At 56.8% G+C, this 23,015-nt stretch overlaps 1 protein-coding gene across 1 annotated transcript; it reads left to right on the plus strand.

Annotated features, from left to right (window-relative positions):
• On the plus strand, positions 1-16,236 carry LEMD2 (LEM domain nuclear envelope protein 2). The gene is made up of 9 exons (XM_005891408.3): positions 1-755; positions 2,397-2,437; positions 5,595-5,670; positions 8,625-8,701; positions 9,646-9,725; positions 11,364-11,509; positions 12,482-12,583; positions 12,660-12,762; positions 15,068-16,236. Exons 1-9 carry the CDS (start codon positions 44-46, stop codon positions 15,216-15,218), a joined length of 1,488 nt encoding a protein of 495 aa, XP_005891470.2. The 5' UTR covers positions 1-43; the 3' UTR covers positions 15,219-16,236.
• Positions 16,237-23,015: the final 6,779 nt, after the last annotated feature.

Genomic DNA, 23,015 nt, shown 5'->3' on the forward strand with positions numbered 1-23,015 from the left:
AGCAGTTCCGGGTGCGGCGCGCGCCGGGGGTGGTGTCCTGGCCATGGCCGGCCTGTCGGACCTGGAGCTGCGGCGGGAGCTGCAGGCCCTGGGCTTCCAGCCGGGCCCCATCACCGACACCACCCGGGACGTCTATCGCAACAAGCTGCGCCGCCTGCGCGGCGAGGCCCGGCTGCGCGGCGAGGAGCGGCCGCGGGAGGCGGCCCGGGCGCAGGGCGAGGAGGCCCGGCTGCGCGAGGAGGCGCCGCTGCGCGCCCGGCCCGCCGCGGCTTCCCCGCGGGCGGAGCCCTGGCTCTCCCCGGCGGCTTCGGGCCCGGTCTATGCGACGCCCGGGGCCTACGGTGACATCGGAGCCCCCGCGGCCTCCTGGTCCGGGAGCCGCGGCCTCGCCCGCCCCGCGCCGCTCAGACGCCGCGCCTCGGCCCGGGGCAGCTCCGAGGAGGACGAGGACGGCCGGCCGTTCGGCAGGACCGCGCCGGGCGCCAGCCCCGGGCTCCGGCGCTGGTGGGCCGCGTCTCCGGCCTCGGCGCGGCCGCCCTCCGCCCTCCTCGGCCCCGACCCGCGCCCGGGCCTGCGGGCGACGAGAGCCGGCCCGGCGGCCTCGGCGCGCGCCCGGCCCGAGGCGGGGCGGCGGCTGGAGCGCTGCCTGTCCCGGCTCCTGCTCTGGGCCAGCCTGGGGCTGCTGCTCGTCTTCCTGGGCATCCTCTGGGTGAAGATGGGCAAGCCCTCGGCGCCGCAGGAGGCGGCGGACAACAGTACGTCCCGGGCCGGCGCAGGGGAGGGCGCTGGGCGCGCGGGTGTCCCCGGAACGACCCCCGGGCCTCTCAGCGCCAGGCCGCACGTCCCGGGCCTGCTAGATACCTCAGGCCACTTTCTTCCCTCCAGATTTAAAGACTTTCCTTCCTCCAGCTGTGGGATTCCTGCATCTGCAATCATTTCTGTCTTCACTTCCTCCTATTTTTATTTTCGGCCCTAGCCCTCCCTACTTAACTTCCCTTTCCAGCACGTGCTGGAAGCACTCTATCCGTAGTCACTTTTACTTTCCGCTCTCTAGAGAAAGCCCTCTAACACAACCCTCTGAAGGCCCACCCCCACTCCTTTTGAGTTCTGCCCTCCCCTTTGATTTCTTGCTAGTGCCCCAGGTCACCCGCGCAGAGATAGGTTCTGATTGGGGTCCCAGCTTTGCAGCACCAAAAAGGCCACATCCTCTTCTTTGGCCCAGGGGACCCCCTGTATGTCAAGAGGAGATTATACTAGTCCTGCCTCAGACAGGCGTGCAAGAGCCTTTAAAGAGTTTAAACTGATGTAAATGGTGGCATTTATCACTGTTTGCAGCACCTTCATGGAATGTGTTAAGAGAGGGTCCTGTGACTCAAGGATATTCCCAGCCATGCCTCTGTCCACAGTTAGTTCTGTGATAAGACATGGCAGAATGAGATCTGCCAGATACAGTATGTTAACGAATAGTTAAGGATCTGTGTGTTTTCTAAAAGGGAAATTTGCTTCTTCCAGAATTCTCCAGGCTAATAGGAAACAGCAGAGTGACCATTTCTTTATAAATTTAAGTATAAAGTGACCCTTTAGTTCACCAGCTTTTAATATTCTTTACAAAAATGAATGTGATTAGTACTATTCCCAGCCACATTTTTCCATGCCTAGCACGAACAGCCAAAATGCAGGGGAAAGCTAAATTATGTCTTAGCTGTTGGAGCAGATGGATATTTGGGTGTATGAGGAAGTCTGTGGGCGCGGGGATCCCAGACTTAGGCACACACTCAGATAATTTCTTGACTATGAGAGCAGGTTATCCACTTGCTAGAGAAATTAAACAGACCCAGGAGTGTCATGGAACTGTACTGGTTCTAACTGTAACTACATTGGTGATGTCAAAAAACAGTATACTGTCATACTCATTGCTGAGATGCTTTAAGACAACAGCTCTTGGATAAATACTGGAAATTTACCTGGAATTCCCCTCCCATGATGGTATTAAACATGTTTAACATAACATTGTTTACAGTTTACAGAACCACCATATATCTTGTCTTCTTTGACAATGAGTCTAAATTAAGCTAGGAAGGCTTTAGTGATCCCATGTTATGATGAAGAAACCAGAGATTCAGAGTGGTTAAGTGAGTAGTTACCCAATAACCTGTGGCTAATCATTTTTCCCTGGGATTAGAAAACAGGTGTCCTAATTCTTAATCCAGAACTGAGAACCCCTTTACATTTTACTGCCTACATTTTTAAAATGCTTCATTTAGATGATATCTTTCTAATCCCCGCCTTTTTGTTGGTAATGTTTTACTTCCTCTGAATTTTGAGGATGATCCCTTTTTGTACCCTTTTCCAAAACCCACACTTTTAATTTCCTCTGTTTCTTTTCTTGGTCTCAGTGAAATTACTGCCAGTGGACTGTGAGACAAAAACAGATGAGGTGAGTTTGAGTTTTTCTAGCTTTCGCTATTCCTCTCAAGGATGTTAGCCTCCATCGGGAGGTAGACTTGCCCAGGAAAAGATCATAAAAGGATCATTTTCAGGAGTGCGTCCTGTAACGTACCAGAATCACATCGTGTTCTGTGATGTACGTGTCAGACTCAATTGTGGCCGTGAAGGAGTACTTGAAACAGAATTTGAGCTCCCAAGATCCAACCCCTGACTTGTTACAGGAGCTCTCCCATCAACCGCAGCGTCGAGGGCTTTGATCTTCTGCCTGAGTCTATCTGGGGGGTGGAGTGGGTGGTGGTTGAGGGACCTCTCAAGCTCCCTGGCCTCAGGAGGAAGGGTGGGCTGCTTTTTAAGCACCAGGAGGCCAGGTTCTCAATTCCACATGCTCAGGTCGTCCCTCTCTGGCTCTGAAAATGCTGTTCTGATTTGAAATGTCATCAAGGGGTTGTTTAAACACATCTGAAGTGGAGTTAGTTCTCTTAGTCTATAGATTGGTTTTGTGACACTTTAATGTTCCCTACAAATAATACTTGGGGAAGGTGAGCCGCCCCGTCCATTTACGAGTCATGAAAACGGCATTAGCAAGGAGCTGGGACACCACCGGTAAGGTAGTAGTCTAGGGAAGATAGAGGCTGTAAATTTTCTGGTCATAAATCCTGCCAGGCAGAGCCTTGTGCTGCCAGAGGGCATGACTTAGTAGTCTAATTATTAAGTGTGCAACCCCAGGCCTCCCCCAGCCCTCAGGGCACATCTCCGGCAGTTGGGGACGGGGGAGCGGCCGGGAGAGGAACCGCACACACTCATCCGTAGGCCCACGTTGCCCACATTAATGAAGTGGCATCCTGATGCAGACAAGTGGTTTTATTTCTCTTGAGCTTCTGCTGTGTCATATTTGGGGGTGTTTTTATTACACGTATTTATTGCTTTCATCCACCAGATATCTTTGCTTCCCTACTGTTTTATAAAAACAGACTCATAATAAGTATAATCTGCCTTCTATCGTAAAAACTGCAGTTGATGATTAAAGGAAGTGGCCCAGAAACATGGCCAGAAGGGGAAACTAGAGTTTTGAAGACAGAAAACAAAAACGGGAACAAAATTTTCTTTTCTGTGAGACTTCTCTGGCGATACTAGTCATTTGTCTTCTATTTAGAAACGGGCTCCCTGGTTTCTGTTTCTTGGTCCTGCACAGCTGTGAGTATGTCAGACCCACGACGGAGGGCAGATTCCCTCTGGGGTCATCCTTGGTGGGGGATGCGCTCATCCCCACCGCGTGAGCCATCACGCACCATCCAACTCCTCGCTGAAGACGTGCCCAGCCTGGCCAGGCGCGTCCCAGACCAGACATCGCAGGCTGGGTGCTGGGTTCTGCTGCACTGAGCTTCCATGGGGCACGCTCCGCCTTCGGGGAGGATGCGCGTGGGAGCAGGCAGCTCGGGGGGTATTTCTCAGCTTGAGTGAGTGTCTTGTTGAAAGCCTCACACTTTCTGTGGCTCAAGCTCACCCAAAACCCAGAGGGGCATTTGGGTTTGAGAGACAGATATTTTTTCCCCCATCTCAGCTCTCTACCAGGCTCGTCATTCTTCCTGCTTTTGTCCTGCGGAAACCCTGGGGAGGGGCTGGCAGTGGGTGTGTTATCTTAATCAGGCTGTCGCATTGTCTGGTACCTTCTGTCCTTTGAGCCTTTCAGCCTTGCTTTGCCTAAATGTCTGTGAGTTCGGAACAGTATTAATTGCTCCTGCTTTTTTTTCCTGATTGTGACAATGATAGATGTTTAGCAAGTTCGAAAAATGGGACAATAACCACCCTTGGTTCTGCCACCTAGAGATAATCACCGTTAATGTTTGGGGAGCTTCTCTTCCTCCCTTCACTCTCTGTGTATGTATGTGTTTATAGAATTGGGATCTCTGTATATTTAGTTATATTTGACAATTACCAGCTTTGCGATATCGTTAAATAGTCTTTAAAAAGTAGTTGGGGTTTCTGACTCTGCTAGTAGGCATGTGAGTTGTTTTGGACATTTATAGTCTTGTGCATAAGTCTTGGTTACATCATTTGGTACCTTGTTAAGGCATCAGGGCCTTTAGGCCACATGAGGGGACAAAGCTCGGCCGCTGAGAGTATTCAGAACCAAGTTAGATCGGGCAGCACGTGAGCCCCGAGAAGGAAAACGATCTTGGTTTCTTCTCTAGCTGCAGAGCCAGATCTAGAACCCAGACCTCCGACTTCCGGTCCAGGGCTGTGCCTGGTGACAACCTGGAAGCCGTCTGGAGCGGGGGAGTGTGCTTGGAGTCCACTGGCCACACTCCATGCGGCTCCACCACCTACAAGCTGTGGGATCTTAGTGGCCACCTCTACTCTCTAAACCTTGGGCCACTCACCTGAGAAATTGGGGTACAGTGAGGGATGTGGTAAGGCTTCAGGGTTCACATACAGACCACTCAGCACAGCACCCAACCTCCCATCCACTCTCAAAGAAAAGCAGCCTGTTTTGAACGTTCCAAATGCGGCGAGTCCAGCTGAATGGTGCCCCTGCTGTCATGGGCGCTGCAGGAGTGGGCATGCAGGCGTGCCTCTCCTCACACAGGTGACATTTTCCTCCCGACAGTTCAGATTCCTCTACATTTTCCATTTCTAGAAGAATCTAAGATTAAACGTTTGCAGCAGATAATGCACAAAGTAGACAATCCACAGGCAGACTGTAGGTACTTGCCTCTCCAAAAACTTGACGCGAGTGGCCCAGGGGGAGACCAGACTGCGTCGTGCGGCAGTGGCTTTGCCCTCTGAGGAGCCCGAGTGCCGCGTTGCCCACGGTTGCCCCCCGCGCTGCACGGCTGGTGGCCTTTTCCCTGCGGGAACCCAGGGGCCGGGGCCTGGGAGCCTCTGGAATGTCGGCCCTTGGTGGTTACCGCGTCTGTTGTCAGTCTGCCTCTGTTTTCTCAGTGTTCTTTTCAGTCAGTCGACCTGGTGTTTATCGACCCTAGCCTTGGGCCCACCTCTTGGCAGAATTTGCTGCTGTCGTTGTTTTAAGGTGTGAGGCTGTCCTTGCGGCCTAGCTCTTGACAGAGTGGCTGAGGAGATGAAAGCAGGCAGCCAGGCCCCTCACCCACACCGCCTTGCTGACCGCTTGTCCTGTGCCCTTCCAGTTCTGTCAGGCCAAGCAGAAGGCGGCCTTGCTGGAGCTGCTGCACGAGCTGTACAACTTCCTGGCCATCCAGGCAGGTGAGTAGGCGTCCCGAGGCCTGAGCTGCCTCAGCGGGCCGAGGCCGAGGTGCTGCGGTTGTCTCCCAGAAGCCACGCCTCACCTTCCCCACGTCCCCCACAGGCACATCCCATGTAAGCCTTGCATCTGAGCAGAACATATATCCCTTTCAGCAGGTGCACCCCATTCTCTGGGGCGCCCTCCACCTAATGTTCTGGGGGTCCCTGTGGCGTTGGAAGGGACCAGGCCTCAGGCCGTCTCAGAGTCTAGGACTCCCAACCTGGAGGGCCTCCCTGTACCAGGTCAGCCCGGTCAGGTGCAGAGGCTTCTGCAGGCAGCAAGTGGTCTGGGTGGTGGGCCGAGCACCATCAGGCCCATCCCGCCCTCCGGGGCCCCGGTGTCACAGATCCCAGTGTCCCCCGTGGGACGCTGGACCAGTCCCTGACATCTCAGGGCCTCAGTCTCCCCATTTCACCGAGTGATCTTAGTCTGTCTTTTCTTAACTAAATGAAAGCCAAGAGCCGTTCTTTAGAAGAGGGCCTTCTCAACCCCCTCCCAAGACGCCCCCTGGAAACGCCTCTGTGTGGAATCTCTGCCGCTGTTTCCATTGGTAAACGTGTTCCTTGAGGCCCGAGGTGGCATCGTCATACTCTGTCCTCTCCTGATATCCAGGAGGCTCTCAGAACCACTGATGACGTGGTGACTGCTCAGGGCGTGTGCCTGTGCTAAGGGTCTTCATCACAAAAACCAGACATCAGTCTGCAGGAGGTTCAAGGGGTGCCGCTCACCTACAGGGCCAGCCCTTGTCTAAGGTTGTCGCCGGGAGGTCAAGGTTGAGTGGACTTGGACTCGGCCCTCAGCCCTCGGGGCCAAGCCTGTGAGCCTCAGCTCTGCACCTCCTCCCTCCTGACTGCGAGGGGACCAGGCTGGTCACAGGGGCCTCTGTGAGCTCCCTGGAGGAGAGGCGGGGTCGGGGCTCACAGCATCACAATCAGTTTCGGCCCAGGTGTTTGGCATATAAATTCTGGCCGGAGGGCGTATTTGAAACCTTTGTGACTCGGTTGTGGTCCAAGCACAGCAGCATCAGTGTCCCCCAGGAGCTTATTGGAAATACAGCATCTCGGGCTCATCTCAAATCTATTGCATCAAAGTCTGAGGTTTACCGAGGCCCCCAGGAGGTGACGTTGAGGAGCTCCACTCTTAAACTATGGATCCCAGTAGGCAGTTCTCCCCCTCCCACCCCCCATACGCGGTCCTGGCTCTTGTCATCAGGGGGCCTGGTACCCGCTGTCTTCTGAGGGTTTGCCTCTCACTGAGACAGGCTGCAGAGGAGTGCAGGCTCTCTGGCCATACTCTGTCCCCTTCCTCCTGTTGGAGGTCAGCTATGGACGGGGCACTGAGCTGGCCTTTGCAGGATACAAGGTGACTCAAGGATCCTGTCCACAGACTGCCTGTGGTCCAGTAGAAGAGACAGCCCACCCACCCCCCTGACCACGGGTGATATAAAATGCTGATAGGTGGGAACCAAGAGGCTAGAAGTTCTGGGAGGCACAGTGCCTTTTGGCTGGAGCCGTCAGGAAAGTGTCACAGGGGAAGGGGTCTCTGTGCCAGGCCTTCAAGCCCAGGTGGGATTAGATATGTATTTGTTGGGCAAAGGCAGGGCCAAAGAGGCAGGAAATTACAGAGTCGGGGTTGGAAGCAGCTGCATGAGGAAGGAGAAACAGGGAGCGTGAATGAGTCTCACCTGGTCAGCCATGGTTGCCAGGCCGTTGCAGCTCCATGCTGCAGGCAGGAAGGCTTGGAGCAGGGGAGTGACAGAGAGCCAGGTGCGGGAAGGCAGCGCTTTGAGTGGAAGAGTGTCGTCTAAGCAGGATCATTTTAAAGCTTTGTTGACCAAACATGGATGAGAAAGGGGAGAGAAGGAAACCAGAAGACCTAGGCAGTGGTCCCAGCAGCCTGAGCAGGGTAGGGCAGTCTGGGGTCGGGCAGGAGCATGGGAGAAGCCAGCTGAGTCTCAGGGGGCCCAGAAGGACAAGGCCAGCTTTGAAGTAGGAAGATCTGGTTGCTGGGGGCGAGGAGCAGGCTTCAGTTCATTCTCAGGATTTTGTGATATTATCTTCAGCCACTCTCTCCCCAGCACACAGACACATACAGACTGGCCATCCAGAGCCCAGGCTGTGCCAGGCTGAGGGCAGTCAGGCCGGTGAGGGGTTAAGGCCCAGCCTCACACAGTCCCTGCTCCCATGGGGTCTCCTGGTAAAGCAGCTGCTGGCAAGTGAGCCACAGCGGGTGATCGGGAGCTAAGGGCTGTGGCGGGGCCCCAAGGCCAGCTGATCTGGCTAAACGAGGTCCCCATGGCTGGGGCCTTTTCAGAGGGGCTGGTCCGTGGGCCGGGCCTAGAAGCCTGGGCCGGACGAAGGGCGAGGCTCCCAGCTACCCTAAGTGGGAGCCGGCTGTACAGGGTGCTCAGCAGAGGGCTTTGGGGCACCGTGCCGAGGTCCCAGCACACAGACACCCCTTCTTCCTTGGCCATCACTCCCCAGGGCCCCTCAAAACCTGGCATTCTAGGTCACCAGCCTGTGACCAGTCAGAAACCCTGCAGTGCAGCGCTCCCTGCCTTTCTTTTTCCTAGGCTGCGTTTATTTATAGTCCCATCCCAGTACCTTCCAGAGCTGTCTGTCTGATCCTTTTAGGGATCAATTGCAAACAGACCTTGGTATTGGGCAGCTTTTTAGTCATTTAATGCAAATTGCTGCACTGCTTTGCAGGTCAGGTTTTAATGATCTGGCCTCGATCCAAGCTAAGTGGCTTTTGATCTTGCTGCACAGTGAAGATGCCCCACAGCTGTCAGGGCCGGCGGGCCACAGGCTCCCCGTCAGAGCTGATGGCTTGATTCTTGCTGCCGTGTTCAGTCGGTTGCCAGGTAAATTTTTTTACCTCTTTGTGTTTGAATGTGTGTTTTTTCCCGTCCTAGGTAATTTTGAATGTGGAAATCCAGAGAAGCTAAAGAGCAAATGCATTCCTGTCACGGAAGCCCAGGAATATATAGCAGTAAGTAGGCTGCCGTGTGCGTCCATTCCCCGGAAGCCCTGGTGTTCTGTATTGATCTTTCAAGCCCTGTGTTTTGTTTTGTTTTTTTTCCCTTGTTTTGTGTTTGCTTTTTGGCTTGTTTGCTTTCCCTTTAAAAAAAAAAGATTTTTTTTTTTTTTAACACAGTTGAGTGCTCGGCTCCCTGAAGTTAAGGCAGCAGTGGGGTGACTGGGCCCAGGGTGAGCTGAGAGCCAGGGCCCGGCCTGCAGGCAGCTCGCCCCTGACCCATTGCCCCCCAGCCAGCTGACCGGGCCACTGCCCTGCCCCTTCCCGGAGCAGTCCTGTGACTTGCTCCTCTTCTGGCTCATTTTCCCCTTCTCAGCAGCTTATTTAAGATATTTCACCTGCCATTTCACTTCCCCCTTAGGATTACCATCCAGGTTGCTCCGGGTCCTTTTGATTTTCGATGTGGCCTCAGGTGGACAGAATTACAGGTTTTAGAGCCAGCAGAGAGAGACCCAAGGGGTCACCTCATCCAGTTTTCATTTCACCGATGAGGCACCTGGGGCCCGGAGAGGGGAGGGTCTTTGCACAAGGCCACACGGCCGGCTCTGGCCACAGGGAGGGCCCCTGCCCCAACGTCGTCTTCCACGTCCATCCAGATGAGCCGCCAGCTCTCTGGCCTGGCACCGCGGCCCTTAAGGAAACTGCATTCCTCCAGCTGCCGCAGACCTGCCCCGTTTTCCCACGCGCACTTCCGCATCACCTCCTCCAGTTACAGCCTCTTCTCCGGGATCATCTGCCCCAGATCGCCATCCCACCAGTTTGCTATGCGTTTAGTGGAGTGGGGCTAGGGGGCACACGGAGGACAAAGGGGGCTTCCATGACCCAGCTGCTCTGCCCAGACGGAGCACTAATCTCCCCCGCCCAGACGGAGCACTAATCTCCCCTGCCCCCTCCCACAGAATGTGACCAGCAGCTCCTCCACCAAGTTTGAAGCCGCGCTGACTTGGATACTGAGCAGTAACAAGGACGTGGGCATCTGGTGAGTAAGGCCCTGTCCTTGCCCAGCAGCTCTGGTGTCTGGGGCCCGGAGGTGGAGGCCAGGTCTCCCAGCTGAGTCGTGAAGGGCCAGGCCTGAAGCTGGGCGGTGGAGGGAGAAGGGTCAGCGATGCCACAGGAGGAGCAGTTTAGGATGGGACGCAAAAATCCAAACGTCAGGGTGACTGCCTGGCAGTCCAGCTACACCTGTTTGAAGTAACTCAGGCCATGCCCCTTCCTGTCGCTGGCCCCCACGCTTTGCTGGCAAAGGCACTTTTCTGTGCTGCCTTGCCTTGGTGCTAATTTTCATTTGTAGATGAGGCGATTCTGTATGTTGGTTTCACTCAGTATGGAAACTGTAAATGGAGAGACCGGGTTTTATTCCAGCTGGGCGGTTTGGCCTGTTCCTGTCCCTGGTGAGCATGGTTCGCAGAAACAGCGCACTCACCCTCCTGAAAGGCCCCCGACTGGCTCCTCAGCCCAGCGGTGGGGGCACCAGCCACTTGCAGATGCGGGAGTCCCCTGCTGGGGAGACCCTGCCTCGTCACCCCCCACCCCTCAGGGTTCAGGTGTCTGTTCAGGCTACAGCTGCTGATACTAAAGCACACTCTGGGGTTTTGTTCTCTTCCTCTCTAATCCACTCAAATTACTAATTCCATCAGCAGTGCAGCCAGCGGAAGCCCCTCGGGCAGCTGAGCCTGAAGCTTGATAACTGGATGCATGGCACGATTAGAATTCGTTGGCTTTAAAAAAAATCATAATAAACCTTCCCTGAGTGGCTGAGCGATTTTCCCGAGTGTTAGAAAAGGCAAAGAACACGGATTTTTATCCTCGGCAGCACACGCCGAAGCAGCCAACACAGGAATGATGACACCGCCTTTTCCCGTTGGAGGGGGCAGCTTGGCTTGAGCCCAGCCCCCGCGACCAGCATTAGAAGTAGGTCGTGGGACTTTGCTGTACAGAGTAATTGACGCGACATTGTAAATCAACTATGCTTCAATGTGAAAAAAAATTTTTTAAAGAAGTCGGTCATGAGAAATCCCAACAGTTCAAGCACCAGCCATTCACCGTGCGGTCCAGAGCAGGGGCTTGTCGCCTCCTAGAAGGACGGGGGTCGGTGGCGTCTCCCAGCGTCCTGATGCCCCCCTCGCTGGGGCTGGGGTCTGGCCTCTAGGAGCCGGGCCTGTTTGTGCTGCGGGGCCCCGTGGCCTCTGCACTTAAACAGCCGACGTGCCTCCTCGTCGCCAAGGAGAAGCACCCCCTCCCAGACTGTTTCAATCCCTCGCCATGCCTCGCAAAGCCAGCGATTCCGTAAACATCTCCATTTCTCTGTGCTGGGGGGTGGGAATGCAATTTACAGTTTAATCTTCCACACGCTGAGAGGGGTTGTCAACGACCCAACAGAGGGGGGCGTCACTTTAGCGGCAGGGGTTCAAGCCTGCTGCCATCTTTAAAGCTTTATTCTTTCTAAGTAGCCAACGTGGGAAATTTCTGGAAAGAGTGCAGCCAGGGTACAAGTCTATTTTATCAGCAAGTGGAGGCTTCCCAGCCCCTCCTTCCTCCTCTTTCTGCTCAAAGTGAGGCTTCTACAGCGGCTCCTCAGGGCTTTTGAACCTGTTTACAGCCCTGTGTTCTGTCTCAGGTTGAAAGGGGAGGACCCGTCTGAGCTGGTGACCACGGTGGACAAGGTGGTCTGCCTGGAGTCCTCGCGGCCCCGCATGGGTGTTGGCTGCCGCCTGAGCCGCGCCCTGCTCACAGCTGTCACCAACCTGCTCATCTTCTTCTGGTGTAAGTCCTGCCGCCCTGCCCCCTGCCCCCCTGCCCCGCCCGCAGCGCCTCCCGGCAGCCCAGCTCAGCAGCACTTGGAACACAGGAGACAAGGTCTAGAACCCAGGCCGGCGGAGTTCATTCTGCCCAGTGACCTGAGGTCTGTCCAGCGAAACGGAGGTGACGCGGTCCGCCACCACCCTGGTCAGCTTTCCTCCGGAGGCCCGGCAGCCGGCGCACAAAGATTAACTAGAAACCCTTGGTTTGGGGTGGGGGCCATCAGTATCCCGAAGGGGCACCTGGCCTGGGCTACAGTTGGGCACCGTCCTTCCCCGGGCTCCAGAGTGCAGGCGTCACGGCAGGAAAGACGCAGCCAGAGCTTGGCCTGATTTTACTCCCTGAACAATGTGAGCACCTGCTGAGGAGCTGCAGATGCCTGACGAAAGCGATCCAGGCCCGGGGCGCTGAGCAGCAAAGGGGAGTCTCCCAACATCAGGGGCTGCCTTTGAGCGGAGACCTTGGGGCGTCTGTGAAGGCAAAAGGCCGTGTCACAGAAGCTGCCTGACTCTGCAGAGAGCCGGCTTACAAATCACAGGCCGTCTGGGCGTGCGCACGGCTCCCTTCCCAACGCGGGCAGGCACAGACATCATTATCGGCAGCAGCATCTCGAATACAAAGGGCTTGGCATGTGTATATGTATGAATCGCGAGTTCTGGTTCGCAAGGGAGAAGATGAAAGCCCGGGAACGAGGCTGGGAGGAGGACTAGGGACTCCGCTCTGATGACAGCCGGCGGGAGGAAGATGACCACTGAACAGCTTGTCTCCCCCACCCCGCATGTCCCATCCTCCGCCTCCTGCTTGCTAGCCCGGGTCTCACACAGTTGGGACGCCACCCCCTCAGCCTCCAGCACAGCCCCCTGCCCCGTGAGAGCCAGTGGGCTCCTGGCCAGGGAAAGTGGCGGGCGGGATTAACCGCGCTTTGTCCCCTCCCAGGCTTGGCCTTCCTGTGGGGGCTCCTGATCCTCCTGAAGTACCGGTGGCGGAAGTTGGAAGAGGAGGAGCAGGCCATGTATGAAATGGTGAAGAAGATCATAGGTGCGTGGCCCCGGGGGGAGGGCTGCTGGCCCCCCACCGCGGGGCCTCACCCTGAACAGCGCCCTCTGTCCCACAGACGTGGTCCAGGACCACTACGTGGACTGGGAGCAGGACATGGAGCGCTACCCATACGTGGGCATCCTGCACGTGCGCGACACCCTGATCCCTCCACAGAGCCGGTGAGTCCCCGCTCGGACCTCGCTGAGGGCCCCGGGCCAGTCGTGCATGCGGGGGCGGTTCAGCCCCAGGTCCCAGCCTGAGGCTCCATCCCTGCCTCTGCCCTGCTGCTGCCACTGCTCTGGAGACGCCGCACTGTTGGTGCTGATACTGATGGGTGCTCTGGACAGTGAGTCCTCGGTCTCCTTTCCTCCTGAGAGGCTCTGCAGGGAAGGACCTGACGGGTTCCATGAATGGAGGTCAGGGACAGCAGGGTCAGGTCTCTGGTCCCACCGCTCTGGGGCTCTCCTGCTCCTGCCCTCTGCGGATGCTGTCAGCAGGCGGGCGGTCTGTGTGGGCACAGAGTGGCGGCCGACAGGCAGAGCAGCACCGGCCGTGTAGCCGGTGGAGGGGAGGTGGGCCCCCTGCCGCTCTCCTGAGCGGGAAAAGCATCTCCAGGAGCCTCCGGGGACACACCTCTGACGTTCCACTGGCCAGTGACTCATCTCTCCTTGAATCAGTCACTGGCGAGGAAGAGGAGGTTGTTTTTCACACGTCATTAGCCATGATGCACAGTCAGAAACACGTCTTACCTAAGATAACACAGTCCAGTTCCCATATACGAATGCACACACCTGTACTTGGAAACAGCGTTTCACAGCAGTGAATGGGCTCACGACTCATGGAAGGAGTTGGCCGGCCATTGTCATGCACGACTCCGGGACCTCTGTCCCTGTGGGCTGCAGATGCTGGATGGATCCCTGACAAACCCAGGGGTGGGGTAGAATCGGGGGCCAGAGTCCCAGGAGGTGGCCAGCAGGGAGGGCCCACTGCAGTGTGGGCTCACACTCTACCGAGTTCTCCGGCCAGGTGCCGCGCTCTCTCACTCCACCTTCAGCATGGTCCTGGGGGGTGGGGGGAACAGCGAGGACCCCACTTTACAGATGAGGACACTGAGGCACAAGGATGGTGAGGAAGCTGCTCGGAGACCGTGGGCTGGCGCCCCTTCTATGTTCCCAGTGCCGGGCTCTGTGGTTGTCAGTCCAGGAGGAGCTGGAAGATGTGAAGATGCTGAGGCGCACTCACGTCCACCCCAGCCCCAGGATGGCGACAGGCAGGGAACTTCAAGCAGACTGACAGGGTGTAGGATGACCAGTGGGCCCCCGCACGAGGCCACCGCAGCCCTCCAGCTCTCGGGGAGGCCGCTGGTGGGCGCTCAGTCAGGGCAGCCGAGCCCTTGGCTCATGGGGACACAGGCGATCAGTCAGCCCTGCGTGCACACGCTGCCCTGCGGGGAGGGCCTGCTTGTGGGCGGTGAGGGAGCTCTGAAGAGCTGGTTTGGGGAGGCACGCGGGCCAGCTTGCTCATCACCTGATAATGGGCGGCCCGGGAAGGGGCCGAGTGAGGCCCTCCCCGCTCAGGAGCCGCTGTGAAGGTCTCGGTCCCCGGAGCCAGGGCCAGACCAGCCAAGTGAGGACTGCTGAACAGCCCTGGGGTTTGGACCTGACCTCCCCGGGAAGAAAGCCCCGAGACCCCACTCTGCCTCCTGAGTCAGGAGCCACCTCCGGAGCTTCCCTCCATCCGCGCTCCCCGCTGAACCCCCTGCTCCACACACCCCCCAACATTCATTGCATGCTTGGGGTGCTGGGGAGTGGTCTGCAGTCAGACATGAGGCTGGGTCTCACCAAAGGGTAGACATCAGAGCAGCCCTCCCCCACCGCCCTGGGATCTTCCTGTCTGGTCTAGAGGAGCAAAGAGAAACTAGGAGGCTGTCTGAGGGGGTGCAGGGCCCCGGGGACCCCAAAGAGCAGGGACTCTGATCACTGCAAAGACTGCCCGACCTAGTGGCTCTGTTTCCACAGGCAGCTCCAGCGTCCAGGCCTCCCCCGCTGGAGGCTTAGTTCAGCCCCATCCCCTGAAGTGCTGTGGAGTCTGGACTCAACAGCCCAGTGGTCACTGTCTAATTGGCCCACACGAGACATTAAAATGCAGCCCTCACTGGAGGGGGGGCGGCGGGCCTGCTGCAGTATCAAGTCCTGGCAAGAGTCTTCCCACTTGGACACCTGGGGTGGGGGGCGGGGAGCTGCAGCTCCTTTCAGCTCCCTTTAACTGAAAGCTTTTGGAGCAGAGAAGGTTGAGGAAGCCTTTCTCTGGGCTCACGAAATTTCTCTCCTCTGCAAGAGCCCTGTTAGCACCTGACCACTCTTCCCGCAGATAGATAAATTCTGGGTGAGCTCCCTGCTTTGGTACAGAGGGCATCCACAGCCCACCTCCCTTGGCAGCCCTGGGCCGTCTGGCCTCCTGAGCTTCCCCTCCCCCTCTCTGCAGGAGGCGCATGAAGCGAGTGTGGGACCGGGCGGTGGAGTTCCTGGCCTCCAACGAATCCCGGATCCAGACGGAGTCCCACCGCGTGGCCGGGGAAGATATGCTGGTGTGGAGATGGACTAAGCCCTCTTCCTTCTCTGACTCAGAGCGATAAACCCTGGGCGGGGGCGGTACCTAATCAGCCTGTCCCAGGCCAGTCGCCTCTGGGACGGACACGAGAGGGCTACGCCCTGCCGGTGCTGAATTCACCTTTGCCTTGACTCGCCCGCCTCCTGACCTTGGTTCCAAAGGTGTGAGACTGGGCTCCGTGGGAAAACGTGAGCGTCCTCAGAGGGCAAGGGGAGGAGCCAGGGGGCAGCTGCCTCTGCATCTGGCCATCCTGTCTACCCAGTGTTGCTGGCACAAAGAGGAGAGGGGTTGGTTTTTCACGAAGAAATAAAAGCGCAGGGGCCATGAGCCCTTGCAGAGCAAGTGTGCGCCCGGTGAGCCCACTGCGCCCGCGGGAGGTGGTTTGGGGTGGCGGGCTGGGGCAGCAGGGCCTGGGGAGCAGCTCGGTCATGTGCCTTCGCGGGGTGTTCCTGGGGAGCCCAGGAGTGAGGGAGAAAGCCTCCTCGAGCTGGGTGGGGCCTGTGATCCCTAGGGGAAGGGGCTGGAAGTTAAGTACCCTAGGAGAACTGTTTAGACACGGTCTGGCCGCGCGAGGGCTCTGGCTGGGGGGCCTGAGCAGCTGGGGTGACCTCTCGGAAGGAACCCCGAGGAGAGGCGAGTCGGGCTGCCGCCAGCTGGGCGGCCCCGCGGAGCCTGGAACTCCCGGTGGGTGAGGATCGCTGGGTTGACGGTGACCACCCCGCCTCCCCGCCCCGGGGCGATTTGCCGGAACATCGGCTGCTGGGCTCCAGGCGGGAGTGAGGGCGCCCCCTGCCGCCCCCGGGCTCCAGCCCTAAGCGCCCCGCCCTCCCCGCCGGCGGAGCGCCCCCAAACCCTCGCGGGGGCCTGATGAGCTCAGGGCTGGGGCCCCTCCGGGTGAGCCACATCCCCGCGGGCTCTGGTCCGTGGCGGGCGGGGGAGGGGACGAGCCGAGGAGACGGAACAGCTGCCTCCAAAAGGCTGTAAGCACCTCTCTGGTCTTACTGGTATTTTTTGTTTCCTTAATAAAGCGCCAGTCTCCCTCATTTGAGCAATACTCTCTCATTTTTTCTGATGTCTGGGGTGATGGGCAGGCCTGGAATCCCAGCGCCTGCCCCGTGGCAAAGCAGGTCTCATAAGCAGGCTCCAGCCAGAAGAAACTGCAACAGGCTTCACTATCAGAGCTGAAACTCTTGGATAAATAAATGCTTATTAAAAATGGATGTGGTTCTCGTCAGTGGTTCTTTCCCTCTCCCCTCAAAGCAATATGTAAGGAGAGGCAACGTGCAGAGTTATTAAGCGCTGGCCAGGGAGACTTATTCTGCGAGAGAAGGCCGGAGCGGCCTCAGGCAAACCACATACCTTGGACCCTCAGTTTCCACTTTATAACACGGTGTGATGACGCTGCCCTGCAGGTTGAACTCAAAAGATGTATGCCTGGGCTCTGGGTAGTAAGAAGCGGGGGCCACTTTCTCTTGCCCCATTTCTGCCTCCCTCAAGGCCACAGAGGCTCCCAGAGGTGCTGAGCACCTGCCGTAGGAAGGAGAGAAAGAGCCGGGTGAAGTTGGACGGGGTGTCTCGGCCACTGATGGTGACTCCTAGGGAAGCAGGAAGTGGACATTGATGGCAAACTTGTCTCTTCGGGGCTGGCCACTGGGGAGAACACAGCTCGGGATGTGTGGGAGTCCCTCCAGTGGAGTCAGAGGGTTGCTGGGAGGGCTTTGAGGGTCCTACTGCTCTCTACCAGCATTGCCTGTACCCTGGGGGCACAGCGGGTGAGCTGCTAGCAGTGGGGGTCAGCGCCATGTGCGGTGGGCCTTCCTGGGTCAGCCTGGGATGAAGGCCACTCCACTGCCCGGCCACATGGGTGCGATTGGCAGGTTAGCACCATCCTGCCATCCTCCCATCAGCTGGAAACATGGTGGGTAAATTGATAGTCAAGGACCCAGAAACACAACCCTGGAAAAAACAAACCCATCTTCCCATTTCTGATTTTCAGTGCAAGATTTTCCCCGCTGCCGTGTTTTGTCTTAAGTTGAGAAGGGAGCTAACGCCAGGTTCTATTTCTGTGAAGCTGTTTGGAGAGCAGGAGCAAGATCAAAATAAAGGAAATAACAAAAGGCCCCCGCCGCCCAGCCCCTTCCTTTATGGTGGAGAGCACCTGGCACAAAGGCCCCAGGCGGGCAAGCAACATCCTCAGTCCTGCAGGCAGCTCCACTCAGCTCTGCAGCCTTTCTCAGCTTTGAAGGGCCAAGCCCCCCCTTTCAGCAGCTCTCATTTCCCTAGGAACAGCACGAGGCAGTGGGATTTGCGTGAGGAAGGGGTCTGAGGGCATCTTTGGGGGGGCCCACTGTTGAGAAGTTTCCGCTGGTCCCTTCCCCGGCTCCCCAGGCCACAGCCCTGTCCTCCTCGGGGACGAACAGCCCTCTCGGGCTTGGGGGGCACCAGTAAAGAAGCTTGATGGCTGAGGAAGCGGGAGGTGCACCCCACAAATCTCGCCTGTGGACATCCACCCAGGACCTCCAGGCCACCTTCCAGACTCTCTGCTTGGGAAAAAGGTAAACACAGCCGTTTGTCACTGACTTATCATAAGAACTGCAGTAGTTAGCAGCTGTTCCCCCTTAATTAATACACCATTGACTTTGAGCCTCAAAAAAAAAAAAACCCTTTTGTTGAGACAGGTGTGTGGACTCAAATCCATTATCCTGTCGGCCTCCCCCAAAGGGAGGGATAAGGGGAGCAGTTACTCAGGGAGCAGCACCTCTTGGGCAGCCGGGTCAGCTCTGCACTCCCATCCCTGAGCAAGCTTGAGAGAAAAGGATCTGGACAGAGGGTCCTCTGAAAAGGAGGGGCTGGTGAGTGAGGGGCAGCATTCCGCCGGGTGCTGTGTTTCCAGGGGGTGGAGGTGGAGACCCAGCCTTCTCAGGACCAACTGGGGCTAATCAGCGTATCCCTGTAGCACAGGAAGTTCTTTTAAAAGACATGATAAAACTAGTCAACATATGATAGCTTCGCGATGCGCTCATGACGCCCCCAGGGGGCGGGTGCTGTTGTTACCCGCTCCTGGGGGGGACAGGCTCGGAGAGGTCAGGAAGGTAATGGAGCCAGGGTGTGACCCTAGATGGCCTGCCTCTCTTTTCTTCTCCAAAGAAGGGGAATCTGTTGAGTTGCTGAGGGTTTGCCGGAACAGAATGGAACCACCTCGTTCCAGACAAACAACCAGGACCTCACAGAGACCCTGGAGGCTCCCGCGGCCCCTGCTCCTCCTTCCACTCAGGCCACACGCCTTGTGGCCCTCCTCAGGCCCACTGCTGCCTCTGAGCCTCTGTGCTTGCCTCTCCCAACCCTGATCTCCTCCCGACCGCTATCCCCATGGGGAACTGGCTGCACCCCACCCTGCACACTCTCTAGGCCCAGCCCTCCTTCATTTCTCTCAACACAGGAAGTGCTACAAATTTCGCTTCCTCATGCACCTCCTATGGGACCGAGCCCCAAGGACTTGCCAGCCCACAGCATCAAAGGACAGAAGGTGCAGACGGCCCAGGCTCCCTACCTTCTGCCAGGCACTAAAGCACACCAGCCCTCAGTTCAGTTCAGTTGCTCAATTGTGTCCGACTCTTTGCGACCCCATGGACTGCAGCACACCAGGCCTCCCTGTCCATCACCAACTCCCCGAGCTTACTCAAACTCATGTCCATTGAGTCGGTGATGCCATGCAATTATCTCATCCTCTGTCGTCCCCTTCTCCTCCTGCCTTCAATCTTTTCCCAGCATCAGGGTCTTTTCAAATGAGTCAGTTCTTGACATCAGGTGGCCAAAGTATTGGAGTTTCAGCTTCAGCATCAGTCCTTCTGATGAATATTCAGGACTGATTTTCTTTAGGATGGACTAGTTGGATCTCCTTGCAGTCCAGCAGACTCTCAAGAGTCTTCTCCAACACCACAGTTCAAAAGCATCCATTCTTCGGCGCTCAGCTTTCTTTACAGTCCAACTCTCACATCCATACATGACCAGCCCTAGGATTTGCATAAGATGCTAATGGGGATGCTCTTCGTTCAAAATGGAACTTCTCTGCAGCCCTGGTGAGTAGGGGCTTGGAGCAGATTTCATGTGTTTTCTTTTTTTTTCTTTTTCCCCCACTGTGGCGTATGGGATCTTAATTCCCCGACCAGGGATCGAACTCACATCTCCTGCATTGGAAACATGGAATCTTAACCACTGGACCACCAGAGAAGTCCACTTCATGTGTTTTCTGAAGAAAGGGATGAGGTGTTTCTTCCTGCCAAGAGCGTGGGCCAGTCCCTGGCTGAGGCCCCAGTAACATCTCAGGCAATCCTCTCAACATCGCAGGGGCGAGGTGAGACTCCAGCCAAACCGGGGAGATGCTGCCCAGCACCAGGACTTGGGATCAGGCTGCCCTGCCAGGTGGGTGGGCAAGAATGGCCCAGAGCAGGGTCTCAGGAGCCGGGAATGCTGAGCAGGCTCTGAACAGAAAGGGTAGGAGAGGTATCACTGGTGATTACAGCCCAATTTCTAAGCTGCTTCTGTTTAGTAAAGAAGACAGGGGAAAGTACAGTAATTTTCTTCAATGAAAACAGGCAACAGAATTCCCTTTGCCTCGTTCCCCTTGCAATTAAGCCCTTCTCTGCAAATGAAATGATTTGGTTTTCGTGGGGACTAATTTAAGCACACTGGAAGGGCCGCTGAACTTTTTGATTGCAAACACCAGCACGTGCAAAACAGAATCCCAAGCGGTGATGCCAGGCTGGCGAAGCTGCCCTGTGTGGGACTGGGGCGTCCCCGGGGTGATGTAGGGTGAGCCCTGGGTCAGCAGTCCAGCTCTGCTCCTAAACCCACGCCCCTATGCGTGGCTGACCACCCCCCAACCCCCGCCGGCTCTCCAGCCTCCATCCCCACATCCCCAGTGAGGAGGCTGGACCAGACACCCTGGGGCAAATTCAGAAGCTTCTGATACATCAGTGATCAGATCAGATCAGTCGCTCAGTCGTGTCTGACTCTTTGCGACCCCATAAATCGCAGCACGCCAGGCCTCCCTGTCCATCACATCAGTGATGGCCGTGAGTTAAAGATGCCGCAGGTTCTCTGCCACTTCCTCCGTCTCATGGAAGACCATTCCACGCTGGACCCAGAAAACACGCATCCAAGTGGTATTTCTTCTTCCTTGAATCTGGGTTGGCCCTGGGTCAGCTTTGACCAGTGGAATGTGGCCAGAGGGACACTGGCTAATTTTGGTCGGAGGCATTGGGGGCCTTGTCACTCCTGCTTTCACCCTCTTGGGCCTGGAGCCACCACGTAACGAGGCGCAGCTGCCTTGCTGAAGGACCTTGTGGGGAGACAGATGCCTGCCAACCCCAGCTGGTGCAGCATCCCAGCTGGGGCCCCAGTCCCAGGTGAGCAGAGATCAGCCGTCCCTCTCCAGCAGCGCCCAAATCGCAGGATCAGGAGTAAATGCCTGGTGTTGTTTTAAGCTACTAAGTCTGTTGTTTTCGCTTTTTGAATTTTTTGGCTGCGCCATGTAGCATAACGGGGAGCTTAGTTCCCAACCAAAGATCAAATCTGCGCCCCCTACAGCAGAAGGGTGGAGTCTCAACCCCTGGACGAGCAGGGAAGTCCTTGTGTTATTATTATAACTTCTTCATTTGAAATCGTTTGGCTCATAAAGAGATACAAAACCAGTACTGCAATTTCTCCTGTACCCTTCAACCCAGCTCCTCCAGCGACCCCACAGAATTGTGTACCCTGTCCAAACTAGGAAACCGACCTTGAGAGAGTAACTATTCACCCAGGCACAGACCTTATTTAGGTCTAACCACTCTGACATGCTGTGTGTGTGTGTTTCTATGAAATGTTATCACAACTACATTTTGGGTGGTCTGTTGCTTGTGATAGAACAGACACAGGTACGGACAAGTTCCCCATGAGTGTGTGTTATAGCTCGAAGTGACAAAAACAAGCTCAGACAAATCTGGGCACCAGGTGTGCGCATGTGCTCACAGAAGCCAATCCCTGGAGAGGCAAGCGTGAGGGGGCCTCCGAGCTCCATCCAGGCTCGGGGGGTGGGGGGGGCACCAGGGCCTGACTGCGGCCACACATTCTCAGAGGGCTCCCCCACCTGGCTGCTGCTGCTCTGGGACATCGGAGGGAGGGAGAGATGGGAAGGGCTCAGATGGACAGGAGTGGGGCCCACCTCCTGGCCAGCCACTGGGGATGGAGCCCCAGGCCTCCCACGAGCAGCACTGGAGATAGGAGGCGGGAGGTGTCCGACTCTTTGAGACCCTGTGAACTGTAACCTGTAGCCAGTCTCCTCTGTCCTCGGGATTCTCCAAGCAGGAAGTGGGAGGAGGGCCTCTCAGAGGAAGGGGTGACACACCGAGACGGGAAGAGAAAAGACAAGACGTGTACCGTGGAGCAGAAATTCGAGAGACGAGGGCCGCGTCCTGGGCACACAGGCGGTAGGGAGGAAAGGGTAAGAGCAGCCCACACTGGACTCAAGAGCCAGCATCCAAGTGGATGGTGGGAACTCGGGCCCCTCTGAGGGACAGGATCGGCTAGCGGGCAGAAGAATCACCAAGGCCATTTGCCAAAGTTCCCGCCACAAGAAAAGATCACACTTCCCTACTCTCTTTGAAAATTGGGCCTGACCGTGGGCTTCCCTTGTGGCTCAGCTGGTAAAGAATCTGCCTGCAGCACAGGAGACCTGGGTTTGATACCTGGGTTGGGAAGATCCCCTGGAGAAGGGAACGGCTACCCACTCCAGTATTCTGGCCTGGAGAGTTCCAGGGACTGTATAGTCCGTGGGGTCACAGAGAGTCGGACAGGACTGAGCGACTGTCACTTTCCATAACTTGCGTTAGCTGGTGACCTGAAGCAACAGTGGGGCTGGGAGGCAGAGGCTTCGAGAGCTGGCGCGGGTCTGCCCTACTTCCTCGGCTGTGGTTCAGTGGTGCTGCCGAACCCTGAGTCCTGGAGAAGCAACAGCCTAGGCTGGATCTCGGGCGGACCCACGGTGCGATAGTGTAAGAAATCACTGTATGTTGGCGTCAGCCACCAGGAATTGGGCGGTGTTTATTCCTAGCATCAGCTGAAGAATACATGTAACTAACTTTTGCCACCTTTCTGGAGGGAAGAACAAGAAGCTGGTGTCACAGGAAGGGAGGAGGAGGAAACTGTCTGATCCCTCTACCCCGCCAATCCAACATCCAGTGCTTGGAGGCTGGGAATGGACCAGAAGATTCTGGAAGATCAGTCTAGGCCTTGGGTTTTATTTTTCATTCTGCCAAAGTGGTGTCTGGCAGGCCTCTGCAGTGAGGACCTGGATCTTTCTGACTTGGCTACCCCTGGTATGCAATTACTGCAAAGATGAAGTCTGGGGTCCCCTGAAGAGAAGGATCAGAGGGCTGGTGCTCAGCAGGTGTGGGGGAGAAGGAGTCCTCACTCCAGGCAGTCGGGCTGGCTCCACGCCGGCAGCCCCCATCACAACCTGCGGGGGTGGGGGGCACTGCATGTTTAGCAGGGGAGGCAGGGAGGGCCGCACAGCCATCCAGGAGACCCAAGACCTCGGTGGAAGAGGCTGGCAGGGCGCAGGTAGGTCAGAGATTGACGGAACAATGGCCAGGGGAGGTGAGAAGGTGCCCAGGTCCCCAGAGTGTCCCAACCCCCCACATGCACAGCAACATCTGCTGAGTACCAAGTCCTCTGTGGGGGCACAGGTACCCGGGGCTCCCCCCGGCCCAGGATCTTGAAGGTGGTTGATGGGGCCCAGACAGAGAGAAGAGTATGTGTGTGGATGTATGTGTATGGACAC

This window comes from Bos mutus, chromosome 23, assembly GCF_027580195.1.
Source record: "Bos mutus isolate GX-2022 chromosome 23, NWIPB_WYAK_1.1, whole genome shotgun sequence".
Classification (NCBI taxonomy): Eukaryota; Metazoa; Chordata; class Mammalia; order Artiodactyla; family Bovidae; genus Bos; species Bos mutus.